General features: G+C 43.8%; 1 protein-coding gene across 1 annotated transcript; it reads left to right on the top strand.

The window, feature by feature from the left end:
* Positions 1-10,115: 10,115 nt before the first annotated feature.
* Positions 10,116-15,927, top strand: LOC123403659 (heat shock 70 kDa protein 17). The gene is made up of 13 exons (XM_045097577.1): positions 10,116-11,006; positions 11,261-11,493; positions 12,101-12,260; positions 12,511-12,756; positions 12,863-12,999; positions 13,291-13,624; positions 13,715-13,876; positions 14,062-14,136; positions 14,218-14,318; positions 14,391-14,460; positions 15,052-15,170; positions 15,247-15,319; positions 15,413-15,927. The coding sequence occupies exons 1-13, from the start codon at positions 10,254-10,256 to the stop codon at positions 15,611-15,613; spliced, it is 2,664 nt and encodes an 887-aa protein (XP_044953512.1). The 5' UTR covers positions 10,116-10,253; the 3' UTR covers positions 15,614-15,927.
* Positions 15,928-17,977: the final 2,050 nt, after the last annotated feature.

The following is a 17,977-nucleotide window of genomic DNA, read 5'->3' on the forward strand; positions in this document are numbered from 1 at the left end:
GGTAGAAGAGTTCTCCGGCAGCGTGACGGCGCTCCGGAGGTTGGTGATGATCTCGTCTCAGCAGGGCTCCGCCCGAGCTCCGCAGAAACGCGATCTAGAGGAAAAACTATGGAGGTATGTGGTCGGGCTGCCGTGGAAAAGTCGTCTCAAATCAGCCCTAATACCTCCGTATATATAGGTGGGAGGGAGGGGAGGAGGCAGCCTCAAAACCTAAAGGTTTGGCCGAAATTGGAGGTGGAGGAGTCCTACTCCAATCCTACTTGGAGTAGGATTCCACCTTCCCACTTGGAAACTCTTTCCACCTTGTGTTTTTTCCTTCTCAAACCTTATGGGCCTTAGTGGGAACTTATTCCAGCCCACTAGGGGCTGGTTTATCTCTTCCCATAGCCCATGAGACCCCTTGGGGCGTGACACCCCTCCCGATGGTCCCGGCACCCCTCCCGGCACTCCCGGTACACTACCGATGAGCCCGAAACTTTTCCGGTAATGCACGGAAACCTTCTGGTAGCCAAATGAGGTCATCCTATATATCAATCTTCGTTTCCAGACCATTCCGTAAACCCTCGTGACGTCCGTGATCTCATCCGGGACTCCGAACAACATTCGGTAACCAACCATATAACTCAAATACGCATAAAACAACGTTGAACCTTAAGTGTGCAGACCCTGCGGGTTCGAGAACTATGTAGACATGACCCGAGAGACTCCTCGGTCAATATCCAATAGCGGGACCTGGATGCCCATATTGGATCCTACATATTCTACGAAGATCTTATCGTTTGAACCTCAGTGCCAAGGATTCATATAATCCCGTATGTCATTCCCTTTGTCCTTCGGTATGTTACTTGCCCGAGATTCGATCGTTAGTATCCGCATACCTATTTCAATCTCGTTTACCGGCAAGTCTCTTTACTCGTTCCGTAATACAAGATCCCGTAACTTACACTAAGTTACATTGCTTGCAAGGCTTGTGTGTGATGTTGTATTACCGAGTGGGCCCCGAGATACCTCTCCGTCACACGGAGTGACAAATCCCAGTCTTGATCCATACTAACTCAACTAACACCTTCGGAGATACCTGTAGAGCATCTTTATAGTGACCCAGTTACGTTGCGACGTTTGATACACACAAAGCATTCCTCCGGTGTTAGTGAGTTATATGATCTCATGGTCATAGGAATAAATACTTGGCACGCAGAAAACAGTAGCAACAAAATGACACGATCAACATGCTACGTCTATTAGTTTGGGTCTAGTCCATCACATGATTCTCCTAATGATGTGATCCCGTTATCAAGTGACAACACTTGCCTATGGCCAGGAAACCTTGACCATCTTTGATCAACGAGCTAGTCAACTAGAGGCTTACTAGGGACAGTGTTTTGTCTATGTATCCACACAAGTATTGTGTTTCCAATCAATACAATTATAGCATGGATAATAAACGATTATCATGAACAAAGAAATATAATAATAACTAATTTATTATTGCCTCTAGGGCATATTTCCAACAAGGAGGCGGCTAGGGAAGCCACAAGCTTGCCCACCGCCGCCTCCCCCCTGGTGGCGTGGTGCAAGCTTGTGGGCTCCGAGGGTCCCACCTGGCCTGGCCCAAAGGTTCCCTACTCTTCTTTTGTTCGGGAAAAAATCATTTCGGGGATTTTATTCCGTTTGGACTCCGTTCCAAAATCAGATCTGAAAAGAGTCAAAAACACGGAAAAACACGAACTAGCACTTGGCACTGAATCAATAAGTTAGTCCCCAAAAAGATATAAAAAGGTACATAAAACATACAAAGAAGACAAGATAACAACGTGAAACCATCAAAAATTATAGATACGTTTGAGACATATCAGTATCCACCCGTCAACATATTTGGAATTATTGTGAGCATCACGCGTTTGTTTCGTATTGTGAACCTCAACAGGTACATGAAGCGCTCGATGATGAGGATTGGCTTATGGCCATGCATGAATAACTCAACAACTTCGAGCGTAATCAAGTATGGGATTTAGTGCCAAGACCAAAGGAGGAACATAATGTCATCGGGACCAAATGGATCTTCCAAAACAAGCAAGATGCCAATGGGATTGTGATTCGAAACAAGGCAAGATTGGTGGCTCAAGGCTACTCCCAAGTCGAGGGTATCGACTACGATGAAACCTTTGCCCCTGTTGCTCATCTAGAATCTATTCGCATGCTGCTTGCATTTGCTTCTCATCATAATTTCAAATTACAGCAAATGGATGTGAAAAGTGCTTTTCTTAATGGTCCTTTAAATGAGTTGGTCTATGTCAAACAACCCCCGAGATTCGAACATCCCAAGCTCCCCAATCATGTGTACAAACTTAATAAGGCACTCTATGGCCTTAAACAAGCCCCACGTGCGTGGTATGAGTATCTTACCGAGTTGTTACACGATCGTGGGTTTGAAATTGGGAAGATAGATCCCACTCTTTTTACTAAGAGGGTTAAAGGGGATTTGTTCATATGCCAACTATATGTTGATGATATCATTTTTGGTTCTCCTAACATTTCTTTCAATGAAGAATTTGCTGCACTAATGACCGAGAAATTTGAGATGTCCATGATGGGAGAGTTGAAGTTCTTCCTCGGATTCGAGATTAAACAAGGCTTAGAAGGGACCTTCATCAAACAAGCCAAGTACACTCAAGACATGCTCAAAAGGTTCGAGCTCGAAGATGTCAAGCCGGTCAAGTTCCCCATGCCAACAAGATGCAAGCTTGATAGTGATCCCAATGATAAAGCAGTGGATCAAAAGGTATATCGCTCCATGATTGGATCCCTCCTTTACCTTTGTGCATCTAGACCAGATATTATGTTGAGTGTAGGGATCTGTGCATGGTTTCAATCCGCACCAAAAGAAAGTCATTATATGGTTGTTAAGTGAATCTTTCGATATTTGGCTCATACCCCAAACTTTGGTCTATGGTATCCCAAAGGAGCGAACTTCAACCTAGTAGGCTACTCTGACTCAGATTGGGCAGGAGATTGTGTGGAGAGGAAGTCAACTTCTGGAGGATGCCAATTCCTTGGTCGCTCACTGGTAAGTTGGTCTTCAAAGAACCACAATTGTGTCTCACTATCATCCACCGAAGCTGAGTATGTGGCAGCTGCAAGTTGTTGTGCAAGTTGCTATGGATGAGGCAAATTTTAAAGGATTACGGTGTCACTTGTGACAAAGTGCCTCTTCTAGGTGACAATCAAAGTGCTATCAAGATTTCCCTCAACCCGGTGCAACATAGCAAGACGAAGCATATTGATATTCACCATCACTTCATTCGTGAACATACCAAGCTATGTGATATTGAGGTTCACTTCATCCACACTGAAGAGCAACTTGCAGATATTTTCACTAAGCCCCTAGATGAAGCAAGGTTCCGGGAGTTAAGGCATGAGCTAAATATCATTGATTCAAGTAACGTGGATTGAAACTAGGCACTTTGCACCTCACTATGCATTAGATCTTGTTCTAGGTGTAGGCATGGACATAGGGGGAGTGTTGTTCTCTCAATGAACTTTCCATCCCCCCATTATGCATAAATCGATCAAGTCTTTCACTTTGGCCATTACTAAATGGCACTTGTGCTTCAAAGACGAGCGTTGGTCATGAACCCAAGGATAATTCTTCGCGGTGTCATACCTTTGCCTCAAACATAGGTGGCCTCGGCCACCGCCCCCACCTTTCTCTCATATGGAAGAAAGGTTACAAAATGACTAGTCAGTATACCTTGCTGGTGCTATCTTTGTTTTTACACTGACTAGTCGCTGCCCACGTCGTTTCCACGGAATCCTATGTCTCGTTGTGTCATTGTGAGCGGTACTACCGCCAGGGGTAGCAGTACTACCGCCAGGACCCCAGCGGTACTACCGCCAGGGGTAGCGGTACTACCGCCAGGACCCCAGTCTATCACGACTTGACTAGGGCTTTTTAGGGTTGTCACAAGGGAGAGCGGTACTATCGCCAGGGGGAGCGGTATTACCGCCAGGACCCCAGCGGTACTACCGCCAGTGGCAGCGGTACTACCGCTAGGACCTCAGCGGTACTACCGCTGGCCCATATCCCTTGGGCTATATAAAGGAGGGGGAGCCCGTTTTTTTTTCTGCCCTCTTTCTTCTTCCTTGTGGCTCTTCCTTCCTCTACCCCGAACTCCCCCCATTTGGATCTCTATTTGCGGAGCCCCTTCTCTCCCTTGAGTTGGAGGGTTTGCTCCACTCCTCCTTCCTCCATCAAGTGCCATGGACACCGGTAAAGCTCCTCCCTTTATTCTCTTGATTGGTGTTTTCTTGTTCTAGGGTTAGGAGCTTGGTGATTTGGATCCATGGCTATGGTTTGTGCTTTGTTCTTGGATGCAACGAAGGAGATATTCTAGGGGAGTTTAGGTCCTATGGTTCATTGCTTTTATCTTGACATACCCTAGGTTCTTCATGTTTTAGATCAAGTACTTTTTCTCTCTTTTTTTGGATTAGATCTAAAACTTGAATCCTCTTGACTAGGCATGTCTCTATCTAGATGTTCTTGAGGTCCTCATGTGATTAGGGCTATGGTGGTTCTTGTAGTGATTCTATGCAGTAGCCATGGCCCTCGTAAATCCAATCTAGCCGTTCTTATGGGTCTTTCTGTATTCAGATCTGACAGTCAACCCCCTAGTGGTACTACCGCCAGCCTGGCGGTACTACCGCTAGGACCCCAGCGGTACTACCGCCAGGGGTAGCGGTACTACCGCCAGGATGATATTTTTCGTTTTGTTTGGCAATGTGAGTTTATTCTTATGCTTCTTTTTTACCATTGCCTTGACTCCTCCTGTCGCTCTTTTTCGGTGTGTGTCTTGTGTGTCACAGGTGGTGCTCGCCGCTCGAATCCCCCACGGGACACCCAACCGAAGCAGTATCGCACTCCAGATGCTCCAGAGGGCTCCGCCACTTCCGGTCTGAATCCCAAAAAGAAGTCTTTCAAGAAGCCAGCTCACAAGACCAAGGGGATCAACGTTCGCAACATGCCCCCTAAGGATTTTCTGTTGTTCCGCAACCGCAATCCCTATCTAGAAGAGAAGGCTCAGATCAAGAATATTGAGCATGTTTGGTCACGGGATCACTGCATGATCTATCGCGACATCATCAAGCAATTCAAGAAGATGTTTGTTCCAGTGCAGTGGATTGACTTTTCTCACCTTCAGCGGAACCCGGATTACTTTGGTGAGGCTCTCTTTTTGATTGACAAGCTTGGCATTAAAGAGACCATCACTTTCACGCGAGACTTTGATCCAGATGTTGTGGCCCAATTCTATGTCACTGTTCACTTTGCACCTGATGACGAGCGCACCATGACTTGGATGACCGGTACTCAGAAGATGACAGGTTCCTGGTCAGAATTCATGAAGCTTCTCAAGGTCGACTTTCAGGGAGATGAAACTCCTCTTGGGTTGTGATACGTCTCAAACGTATCTATAATTTTTGATGGTTTCACGCTGTTATCTTGCCTTCTTTGTATGTTTTATGTACCTTTTATATCTTTTTTGGGACTAAGTTATTAATTCAATGCCAAGTGTCAGTTCCTGTTTTTTCCGTGTTTTTGACTCTTTTCAGATCTGATTTTGGAACGGAGTCCAAACGGAAGAAAAACCCTGAAATGATTTTTTCCCGAACGGAAGAAGACCAGGGGGCTTTTGGGCCAAGCCAGGTGGGCTCCAGAGAGCCCACAAGCCCCCACTCCGCCACCAGGGGGGAGGCGGCGGTGGGCAGGCTTGTGGCCTCCCTGGGCGCCCCCTGACCTAGGTCTTTGGCCTATAAATTCCCAAATATTCCGCAAAAAATCAGGGGAGCCTCGAAAATACTTTATTAACCTCAGTTTATCACATGCAGTAGTACATGCAAACAGATTCCTAGTCATAGTCAAAAACCATGTTTTGAAGCCCCTTAAAATTTGAGAAAATGGGTTAACGATGTGGTTCAAGCAACCTTCTCTCTCCATATGAAGGTTACCCCTGTCCGATCAAGCTTAAATGGGAGGTGAAGACACCCTTGGATTACCAAAAGTTAACATTTATGTGGCATTCTCATGTGCTAATGCTCATGTGACCATGGGGTTAATTGCAAGACGTACTGGATGTGAGTTCATTATATCAACTTCTCACAGGTATGCAAATATTCCAAACTCTTTGGTTGCTTAAACACTTGCTCTCTAGGATGTGATACACATGATCTGTCAAGGAGGAAGAATGGCCTGATGTTACCTTTCAATATGATTGTCAGATACTGGTGGAGATGTGGAACTAAACAAAACAGAACATATTGAATATTATGGGCCCTGTGTGTGAAATTGAGGAGCTGAGCCAAGCCTTTTTTCTTTCTTACGACGTTTCATTTTTATTTTTAGAGGCTAATTTATGTGTGCAAAGCTGCATGTGCAAGTTAGTGGCCGGAGGCCGTGGCATAATGCTGCTTCGGATCAACTTGCTTTTTGATGCAAACTGACAGTAATCATGAGAAGGGAGCTGAGCTCATTTGATTGTGAAAAAAGCCTCTTTGATCTTTTGGTGTTAAGATTTTACCCCACAATATTGGTTCAATGCCATTGATATTTCTATGTGAGATATCTGCTTTTCATTTTAGCACCCATTCAGGTGTGCTATGAGTATTTGCAACATGTGATGGGATGTCAAGATTTTCACAATACATTATCAATGCCTATATTGTTTGCAGATTTACATATGCATTTGGTTAGCAACCTCATCTAAGAAGTATGTGTTAATCACTTGATCTACTATCCCTGGTTCTTTTTCTTAGATTTTAGTTATGAATTGCTTACACCATAATATTCATGCAGCGTCTCATAATATAAGACGTTTTTGTAAGAGATTTTTTATTACACATATATGTTAATCTCATTGGATTAACACTTGAGACGTGCGATTGCACGTGGAAGCTTACTCGTTCGCATAAATACATTCACTTTCACTGTTGAAGAGACTATAGATTTTTTGCTTTCATCAGACTAGTCGTGGGCCATCCGATTAGAATCATATCCATCGTTCGATTTACTATTAAAACTCACGCAAGATTTGCTGAATTGATGCCTTAAATGACTGCTTCGTCCTAACTGCTTTGTGTGCATGACCCGATGGTAGTTCCTTCTTTTGCGGGATGGGCCTGGTGGTAGTTATTAGTTGTATTGCTGCTTCCAAACTAATGCGGTCTGATTAGCTTTGCTTCAAATTACGTGCTTCCAAGATTTCCTAAAAAAGTGCTTCCAAGATTGATGCAACAATTTTCTCCACACAATTTATTTCTCCATGTTAGTTACTCTATTTTGAGCACAATCCATATTTGCTTCCATCAATTCAATAATCTGCTTCAAGTGCGTACAATCAAGTTTGTTTTAATCTAAGAAAAATCTGTGATTACAAATATTTACTTTGTTTTCATCGATGCAATAATTTATTTCCATCAACTCATAATATGTTTCCACTACAAATCAAATTTGCTCTTACCAGAAAAATCTATATCTGCTTTCAAGCATAAAGTGGTTTTCATTGTAGGTATACATTGATGTCACAAGAGACGGAAATTTGCTTCCAATGAAAAAGTAATCGTCTTCCATGAAACAAAAGACTAATACCATTTCAACATGTATCAATTACATTACAGCAAAATCTGATACAAAGATCCCACGTAAGATAGCTGGGAAGCGAGGGTGTTGTCTTGAGCTCTGGCGTCGCAATAGTGAAGATGACCTTGGTTCTTGTCTTTCACGTGTCTCCACCACCTCTGTTGCCTTCATATCAATACTGTCGACATCATGGCGAGAGGGTAGTGCAAGGCGATTGAGAAAACAATGATGCATGGTTGGCATCGTGTGATGCAAACCATTTGTGATAACTATAGAAGCGAGAACTATGGAAGCAAACTACCTAGAATGAATACACATATGTGATAACAAGGACAAGACCAAAATTTATATAAGAATACGTAGGAAGTATGGAAGCAATCTGCATACACCAAAAAAACACTTGAACTATGATTTGAAAGCTCACTGGAAGCATGAAAATATGCTATATGAGTATGACTCATCTTAATAGAAACTATAGAACATTGAAAATGAAAACACATTAAGATTACGGCTAACATGGGATGCATGCTAGATGTACTTGTACATACAAAATGAATCAAATCTTGTTTACTTATTGAACCAAAGTCTATCCTGAAGAAGCTAGTGTATTGAAATTTAGAATCTCCATGAGTACGAACCATGAAAAAAGTGTGTGACATGATACATGTCAATAAGTACAACATATGTTACAGGAGCTCGAATGGAAGCATACAACAATGAAAATCAAAGCCAACTAATATTGTGGGTAACAGCGATATGGATGATTTGTGTCACTAACTTACAAATTAATATAATTGTTTTTACCTATGAAAGCAAAATGTATAGAGTTCAAACTGTATTGTGGTTTAGATGCTACGGAGTACATAACAAAGTACTCCAGCACGAACATGGTACTTTGGGACAGAACTAGTCTTCCATGAAAGCATGGAAATTTGAAATAATTACGACCTTTGATCGGGAGGTGCACCGGCAAGGTGGACCAAGGGCTGTATCGAGCGGAGCATGGCAGGGGATCCATCTGGGCGGCATTGTCAGAGATGAAAGTAGTATGAAGGAAGCACAACAACAATGTATGGTTTACAACAGTGCTAACAAAAACAGAAGAATGAATAAACGGAGAATATATACGATGGAACTACCGAAGCAAAATACACATAAGGAAGAAACATATGTAATATAATATTGAAGCATTGCATTGTACAATGGATACTGAAGCAAAACTAAAAAAATTGGCCTCCAAAGGATGGATGTTTTGAATCACCAACATATAGATTAATCTGCATTATTATTATTTGGCATTAGGAAGAGAAAAAAAATCAGAGTCCAGAAGCATTTGTATAGCATTATAGATGCTACAAAACTAAGAAGCATGGACATTTTTAATTTGAGACAGATATATACTTCGATGGAAGCATGCGGTTTGAAATAATGTCGAAACTCATATTACCACCAATAGAATCAAGTTATTGAGGTCTGCATATAAAATTAATCAAAATTCATAGATGGCAAAAAGATCCATTACACATCGGATATAACGTAGGCACACTCAAACAAATTACATTGAAGCAAGCAGTGGACCCAAACTAATGCAAATCAAAATAGGACAGTAAAACTGAATCAAATATTCGATCAATCAAACTAGTTCGTGTGAGTACATACCACCGAGACGATGCCTTCACGGAGCTTCTTTCCCGTGCCGAAACGGCGCACCAGCATGGTGGGAGGGACGGTGGTGGAGGACCGGTGCGGCGAAGGGAAGGGGCATGGTCGGTCGACGGTGAGAGAAGGGATCAACGAAGAAGATGGAGGCGGGGCGCCATACCGGTGACATGGATCAAGTGTAGCCGTCATGAGTTCTTGATGGGGAGCTGGCGGCGGAGGTAGCAGTCGACGTGACGACGTGCCGCCGCTGTGCGCGCCCAGAGCTCGCCCGTGGGATCCGAGATTTACTCGCTCCGATGGGTTATCCGCCGAGATTTACTCGGAAGATGGAAATTGTGGGATCAATTAACGGGATTGAAGATTTGCTTAAAATATGGACCGTGGGATAAAAAAGGAATCAATGACCCAGGGCTGGTCTGAGGAAACTTCCGTATCAGACTGCTGATAGGAAGTGTTTCCCTACAGTCACTACCGGCCAGTGGCAACGGCGAGACCGTTTGCGTTGCGTTGTCCGCGCCGCGCACGAAAGCATGTCACGACCTCACCTCTCACGCTTCCAACGCACGACGCCCACCACGGCTGGCCACGTGGACGCTTCTCCACGCGGCGTCTTTCCATTGGACAGGTGACTCAATCCTGGCCCGTTCTATTTCCAGCCAATCTTCCGACCAACCCCTCATACTTTCCATATTCCACAAACCACCCGCCGCAGCAGAAACCGGCGCATCAGCAGCAGGCCCGTAATCCGCGATCCAAAAATACTTCCAGGGTCTCGAACGGAAAAGATTTTAATAGTAGCAGAAAAAGAACCGATTTTTGCAATCGGAAATATAGCTCGCACGCCCTCCCCGTCGAGATCGTTCTCCCGTGCTCCCGCCCCGTCCACACTCGCGAGCTCCAGATCCCCGAACCCTGACCCCCCCGCATGCCATCCCACTAGCCCGCTCGCTCGCTCCCCCGCATGGCGCCGCGTCTCCTGCTCCTCGCCCTCGTCGCGGCGGCCGTGGCCGTGCCGCCGGCGAGCGCCGCGGTGGCGAGCATCGACCTGGGCTCCGAGTGGCTCAAGGTCGCGGCCGTGCACCTCGCGCCGGGCCGCGCCCCGATCGCCGTCGCCATCAACGAGATGTCCAAGCGCAAGTCCCCCGCGCTCGCCGCGCTGGCCGACGGCAACCGCCTCGCCGGCGAGGAGGCGGCCGGCATCACCGCGCGCCACCCGGCCAAGGTCTTCTCCCGCATGCGCGACCTCCTCGCCAAGCCCTTCCCCTACGCGCGGGCCCTCGCCGACTCGCTCTTCCTCCCCTACGACCTCGTCCAGGACGCGCGCGGCGCCGCCGCGGTGCGCGCCGACGACGGCCAGGTCTACACCGTCGAGGAGATCGTCGCCATGGTGCTCCACTACGCCTCCGGGATCGCCGACGCGCACGTCGGCCTGCCCGTGCGGGACGCCGTCGTCGCCGTGCCGCCCTACTTCGGCCAGGCCGAGCGCCGGGCCCTCACGCAGGCGGCCCAGCTCGCCGGGTTCAACGTCCTGGCGCTCGTCAACGAGCACGCCGGGGCCGCGCTGCAGTACGGGATCGACAAGGACTTCTCCAACGAGTCACGCCATGTCATCTTTTACGACATGGGCTCAGGCAGCACCTACGCCGCGCTCGTCTACTACTCGTCCTACAGCGCCAAGGAATTCGGGAAGACGGTGTCTGTCAACCAGTTCCAGGTAAAATTCTCACCTCTCCAGCTTCTTTGTCTGTTCAATTTGCTTCAAAACTCATATGCCTGCCTGTAAGATCTCTGAAGAAGAAGAAAGATGTTACTTCTGCTTTCACATGCCTAGCTGGTAGAGAAGATTGTTACTTCTGCTTTCACATGCCTAGCTGATAGTAGATCTGAAGAGAACATGAATTTTAGCTGCTTTCTCGAATAGATAGCTACAGAATCTACTGCTAATGCTGTTAGCTAATTCCTCTCCAGGTTAAGGATGTCAGATGGAACTCCAAACTTGGAGGCCTTGAAATGGAAATGCGTTTGGTAAACTATTTTGCTGATCAGTTTAACAAGCAGCTTGGCAATGGGGATGACATCCGTCAGTCTCCTAAAGCAATGGCTAAGTTGAAGAAGCAAGTCAAGCGCACCAAAGAAATTCTGAGTGCAAATACTGCTGCTCCGATCTCAGTTGAATCTCTATATAACGATATTGATTTCAGGTGCGTCCTTCCATACATGCATAATCTTCAGATGATCATTAATATGAAACTTAAAGATGAACCAAACTGTACAAACAGGCTCACATGTCCCGTCTTATGTCCTAGATTGATTCTGAACACATGAGCCTCTTGCTTGTAACCAAACATAATCTGGAGTAGCATGAATGACAGGCCCTACTATTTCATATTTGTCAAATGGTCCAACCTTTGATAGATCAAGTTGATTTCTTTGTCTCTTGTAAAGTACGTAGATGCAGTATCAATTGAATAAAATTTGTTTTGGTATTGCTTTTGCATATCTCTTGTGAATAATTTCTACTCTACATTGAAGTTCTGCATCCTTTTTCATTGCATATTCATGATACGTGGACCTTGCAAGATTATGATTCATACCAGCTTCTTAACTCGTCATTGTTGGTATTTACCTTAGGCCCACTGCTGCCCTTTTCCCTTACCGCTTTCTTCTGTAATGGTGGATCTTTTCCCCAGCTCATGCTTTCAGCTTTCCCTTACTTTTTCTTGGCATGGAGTGAACCTGTAATCTTAAATCATGATTAGGAAATTATTTCAAGGTTTTATGTGTTGATCGACATACTGTTTGTTACAGGAGCACAATAACTCGTGAAAAATTTGAAGAGCTTTGTGAAGATTTATGGGAGCAGGCTCTGACTCCAATTAAAGATGTGCTTGCCCAGTCAGGCATGAAAATTAGTGACATCTATGCTGTAGAGCTAATAGGAGGAGCTACCAGGGTACCGAAACTGCAGGTGATTATTACTCTCTCATTCAAGACTTACACTTAACTTGCCATTGAAGGGCTGTAATGAAATGCAGGACTGTTGCATTATTGAATTTCGTAAACTCTTGTTGTATATACTCGTACAAACTAAACTGATTTTATAACCTGGGTGCATGCGGTTGCCTGCTTCTTATTTCACCTTTTATCTCTTAAGAAGGTTTCATCGTGAATGGAATTCAGTATTTGGCACGTCTCACATTTGTATTCTCCTGTTCCAGACTAAGCTGCAGGAATTCCTGGGACGGAGTGAGCTAGATAAGCACCTTGATGCTGATGAAGCAATTGTTCTTGGTGCCTCACTGCATGCTGCTAATCTAAGTGATGGGATTAAGTTGAACCGTAAGTTGGGGATGATTGACGGTTCTACTTATGGTTTCGTGTTTGAAATAGATGGCCCAGATTATGTCAAAGATGAAAGTACTGATCAAGTACTGGTGCCAAGGATGAAAAAAATGCCGATAAAGGTAAAAAGGATATTAGTCAATCTCTTGCTTTTACTTGTCCACAAACTTTGCCTATTGTTTGAAGAAATATATCTGAAGACGCTTTTTATTTGTCCGTTGTCTACAGTTATTCAGGTCAATCAAACATACTAAGGACTTTGATGTGTCTCTTAGCTATGACAAAGCTTCTGAGTTGCCCCCAGGTGTTTTATCACACAAGTTTGCGGATTATGCTATATCAGGCCTGACAGAAACCACTGAAAAGTAAGCACAATATTGATGTTATTTTGGTGCGCATAGTCTCAAGTGTCAACTCTCAACCCTGATCATAGTCAACTTAACAGCCTGAAAGGATCGTGAACCAATATTTATTCTGAATAGTCTGCCTGTGAATTTGTAATACATATATATATATATGGTCATGTCAATATAATTCCAACTAAAAAAAGGGCTCTAGAAAATCAAGTGATACTGCCATTCTGTTATTACGATTCACCTCATGTTTTGGTTCATTGCATCGATTTAAGTATTTAACAATGTGCATTTTTCAATCAGGTATGGAAGCCGCAATTTATCTGCACCCATCAAAGCAAATCTACATTTTTCTTTGAGTAGAAGTGGAATTATTTCTCTTGATAGGGCAGAAGCAGTGATTGAGATAACTGAATGGGTTGAAGTTCCAAAGAAGAACGTAACACTAGAGACTAATACCACCGATCAGACTTTGTCTGCTGAATCAGGAACATCTGATAGTACAACGGATAGTAAGGAGAATTCTAGTTCAGGAAGTGATGCTGATAATTCTAGCACTACCAATGATGAGAGCAATGTGCAAGATACTATTACAGAGAAGGTGCTGAAGAAAAGAACCTTCAGGGTTCCATTGAAGGTAAACCATACTTGGTAAATTTACGCCAATATTGACATGACAAAGAACATATGACATAGATTAATTTACACGTCTTATTTTTTAATATAGGTCACTGAAAAAACAGCTGGTGCTGCATCAATCCTTTCAAAGGAGCTGTATTCTGAGGCAAAAAGTAGGTTAGATGTACTTAATAAGAAGGATGCTGAACGGAGGAGAACTGCTGAACTGAAAAATAACCTAGAGTCTTACATATACTCTATGAAGGAAAAGGTACCCTTTTTTTGCATCTGTCTGTCTTAAATTAAATGTGCACCTTTTTTTGTTTTCTTTTTGAGTTTTTAGCTTGTTGTGATGTGAGCATTGTCAGCACGTGGCATACTGCAATGTAAATTGCTTTGTATGTGATGCACCTTATTTATTTTTGACTGCTTAATTGCTGCCATTCAATATCACAGTTGGAGGAAAGCACAGATATGTTGACCGTCTCAACTGAACAGGAGAGGGAATCTTTTACAGAAAAACTCAGTGAGGTTAGTCAAATAATGGATCTTGCTTGGGGTATAATTTGTCTAGGATATGTCTCATGCTGAAGTTGTTGTTGACAAATGCAGGTGCAGGATTGGCTGTATATGGATGGTGAAGAGGCTCAAGCAAACGAATTTCAAGAGCGCCTTGATCAGCTTAAGGCCATGGGCGACCCAATTCTTTTCAGGTAATTAATTTTATTAAATTTTGTACATATCACTCAGTTACTGAGATTGTTTATTTTTATTTTGTTATACAGAATGAGTGAGTTAAAAGCCCGACCAGCAGCTTGCGGAAGTGCTCGATTATATCTTACTGAGCTACAAAAGGTATCCCCGCAGATGAGCAAATGACTTCTCTAACTAAAATAATTTATTCTTGACACAATGTACTCCAATATAAGATCCAATATTGTTTACGTGTTTGCAACTAAAATTATGCTTGATTAAGAAAGAACATATACTTGTTCCATTTGAGCAAAAAAAAAAAACATTTGTCTGGAAAGGTCAAGCGTTGTATTACCAACACAACGTCAGTGCAATCTTGGATCCTTTCAGCACATGTCACTGCCAGAAAACAAAATTTCTTCATCTTGAACAATCACGCAGAGTCATCTTCGTGTTCATGGGTTCTTTAAGCTGTCACTGTGCTAATTAAATATTCAAAAGAGATAATGTCAGTGCAATCTTGGACCCTTTCTTATCTTACATTGCAAATTTGCAAAGTAGAACCCATGATAATGATCAGACTTTTGTAGGCGCAAAAAAACTGAAATTTGGACATTGAATTCCAAACAGGCTAAACACACACTGCATTTTAGTTTATCTGCATTATAGAACCGCCAAGCCTTAAAAATTGCAGATGGTTCTACTAAACGGTTTATGTGTTGTTGCACTCTCGTTTATTCTTTTTTCCTGCAGATCGTTAAGAACTGGGAGACAAGCAAACCATGGCTTCCAAAAAAGAGAGTAGATGAGGTCGTAAGTGAAGCAGATAAACTGAAAGCTTGGTTGGAGGAGAAGGAAGCCCTACAGAAGAGGTATGCCATTTTAAAGAAAAATCATTCTCGAGTTCTATTTACGTTTCAAGTGCCTAACTCCAAACGGGTATTGCAGCACCCCTGTCCACAGCTTGCCTGCTTTCACATCTGAAGAGGTCTATAAGAAAGTTTTAGCCCTACAAGATAAGGTCAGAATTTGTACTTAGCCTCCTAGCACACCAGGCTCGACTTCTATTCAACTTCTCAACAGTCGACACAATGGGAACTTGCTTGTTGTGCAGGTCTCTAGTGTCAATAGGATTCCAAAGCCAAAACCCAAGGTTGAGAAGAAACCTCCAAAGGAAGACGCTAACAAGGACAAGACGGACTCTTCAGAATCTGCATCCAGCGAGCCTGAGCCTGAGTCCACCGAGAAGTCGTCGGAATCAGATGCCCCGGAAAAGACTAACGATTCAGAACCAGAATCTCATGATGAGTTGTGATTATTAGGATCAGCTTTTGATCCCCCTGGGAGAGATACTGCTCAATATACTCCGAGAAGATAGTTTGTACCACAGTTTTGTTTGACGGCCGAAAGACGAGGTTTGTGTAGGAATTCGCGGCAGGCTAGATGCTATATGGGCGAGAAGAATTTGATATAAATCCCTGTATAGCAGTATTGTGGTCTCTAGGGCATATGCTGTCAAGATAGCGCCTTGAAAGGCTTAGTTGTCAGGACTGAGAAGACTTTGTAGCTGCATTGTTGTACTGAAACTCATTTATATTTTGATAACAGCTACTATAGAGATTTCATGTCTGGTAGGGGTATCAATGTACCTTTTAGCTCTTTCATACTGTCTATCACGCATTGTTGTGAACTTTCAGTTAAAGGAATAAGAGTGCATCCGCCTTCAGGCATGAAAAAAGCGGTAGGCGTAAGTTAGGCGGTGGCAAGACAGTAATATAGCTTTTGTTGTCAGGGTGTATCTGTGGTTATTATACGTGTATCGATGTTAATATAGGAGTTGGATTATGAAACATTTCCCGTATCAGTTCAATATGACATAATTTTTTAGTTGGGTAGACAATTTTTTATTTACCTTACCTAAACGTTCATTTATCTTAAGCAGTACCTAAGGACACTTTCATTTATCATTTATACTCGGATGTTTCCAATGAGATCTTTCAAACTAGGCCCTATACGTGCATATTCTCACAAATATTTTTTTCAAAACCAACTTTGAGTCGGGAAAAGCAAGTTCGTAGTGCAAATATGCTTTTTTAGCTTGGACCGATTTTCTACTACAGTGATAAGTCAATTGTGTGAAAACCATGTTTTGGGAAAAAACATAATACTTCATCCGTCCTAAAATAAATATTGTTGATTTATTAACAAATATATACTAACTTAATTATAATTTTATGACACCTATTTTGGAACGAAGGGAGTAGTTGCTTGCATATTATTAAGATGCTTTTGTATAGTTTTAGGGTACGCACTAGTTTACGCAAAGTAACGTAACACGATATATAAAATAAAAGTTGCATTGCGAGTTATTTCTTGTCACATTAACTTGCATACAATAATATTTGGCAAACTATTTAATTTGTATTAAGAAATATTGTAGCACATATCATTTGTGACAAACGATATACGTGCTGGTTTACGAGAGAAAAGCAGATTTATACTGAACATTTGATTTTCGTCAAAGTATGTTTTCAGATATATCCACCAGGACGTGTTCATGTGGAATCTAATTTTGATGGTCTCATGACGAGAAATATAAGAAAATGCAAGAAAAATATGAAGGAACTAGTTTTACTCGAAATAAATATCAGTTTTTTGGCTGGCATGTGTTAGAAAAGCAAGTTCGTACTAGAAACTTGCTTTTCGTGGCAGAAAATGACTTGTCAGAAAAGTTTATCAGAACAAGCCGATGTGGGATCTAATTTTAAAGCACAACGGTGAAAGTGAAATTCAATCTATCCAATTCCCTTGAAAGTAATAGAATTATGAAATTTTAGAATAATTTGCATGATGGTGAATGTCATATTTCCCCCCCGAAGCAGGCCTCAAACATCCGGACGCACCCATATCCTTCACATATTCTAGCAACCTCCACGCTACCGAGCAAGTCACAAAATTACTTTGCGAAGAGAGCATGTGAATTTGAAGTAGAGTGGCCATGTCACTTACACGAAGTATCGTTGCCGGGGAGAAAGACAGTCGAGGAAGATAAGCGGGGGCCAGGAGGCAGGAGCAGCGCTTGACCAACTCCGCCCTTCTCCAAAAGTTGACCGTTATCTCACTGACTCCCTATCCCTAGGACCAGTCAAACAGCCAGGCTTGCTACCGCCAGCCAGCCAGCCACAGCCACTAGCACCCACCAACCAACCTCGTCTCAACTCTCAACTCCCACTACCACATGCCCTGACGCCCCGACCCGGTCCATCTTGCACCCAGCCCCAGCATGTCACTCTCTCCTCATCACCATCGCTCGTGCCTCGCAGCCCGAGAACACTTCCCCCCTCCAGAATCCCAGCGCCGCCTCGTATATAAAGCTCCCCCAACTACTATCAAGCCAGCCGCGCCGCACAAGGAGATCGAGAAGAAAGCCGACCAAAGGCGTGCTCCATCGATCGAGCAAGCGAGGATGGAGAAGAATAATGGCGTCAAGGTTACCTACGTCGAGACGCAGTTCGTCACCTCCGACGCCGCCGGCTTCAAGTCCCTCGTGCAGCGCCTCACCGGCAAGTCGCCCGCGCGCAAGCTCCACAGGCCGCGGCCGCGCCGCGCCGACGGGAGGAGCGCTGCCGCCGGACCGTCGGGCTGTTTCATGCCCGCCACGGCAGGCCCGGCCAGGGCC

This window comes from Hordeum vulgare, chromosome 6H (assembly GCF_904849725.1).
Source record: "Hordeum vulgare subsp. vulgare chromosome 6H, MorexV3_pseudomolecules_assembly, whole genome shotgun sequence".
Taxonomy (NCBI): domain Eukaryota; kingdom Viridiplantae; phylum Streptophyta; class Magnoliopsida; order Poales; family Poaceae; genus Hordeum; species Hordeum vulgare.

Coding starts and splice junctions, on each gene's coding strand:
- LOC123403659 (XM_045097577.1), top strand. CDS start 10,254: ATGGCGCCGCGTCTCCTGCTCCTCGCCCTCGTCGCGGCGGCCGTGGCC. Junction 13,625..13,714: donor CCTTCAGGGTTCCATTGAAG/GTAAACCATACT, acceptor TTTTTAATATAG/GTCACTGAAAAAACAGCTGG. Junction 14,319..14,390: donor GGCGACCCAATTCTTTTCAG/GTAATTAATTTT, acceptor TTTGTTATACAG/AATGAGTGAGTTAAAAGCCC.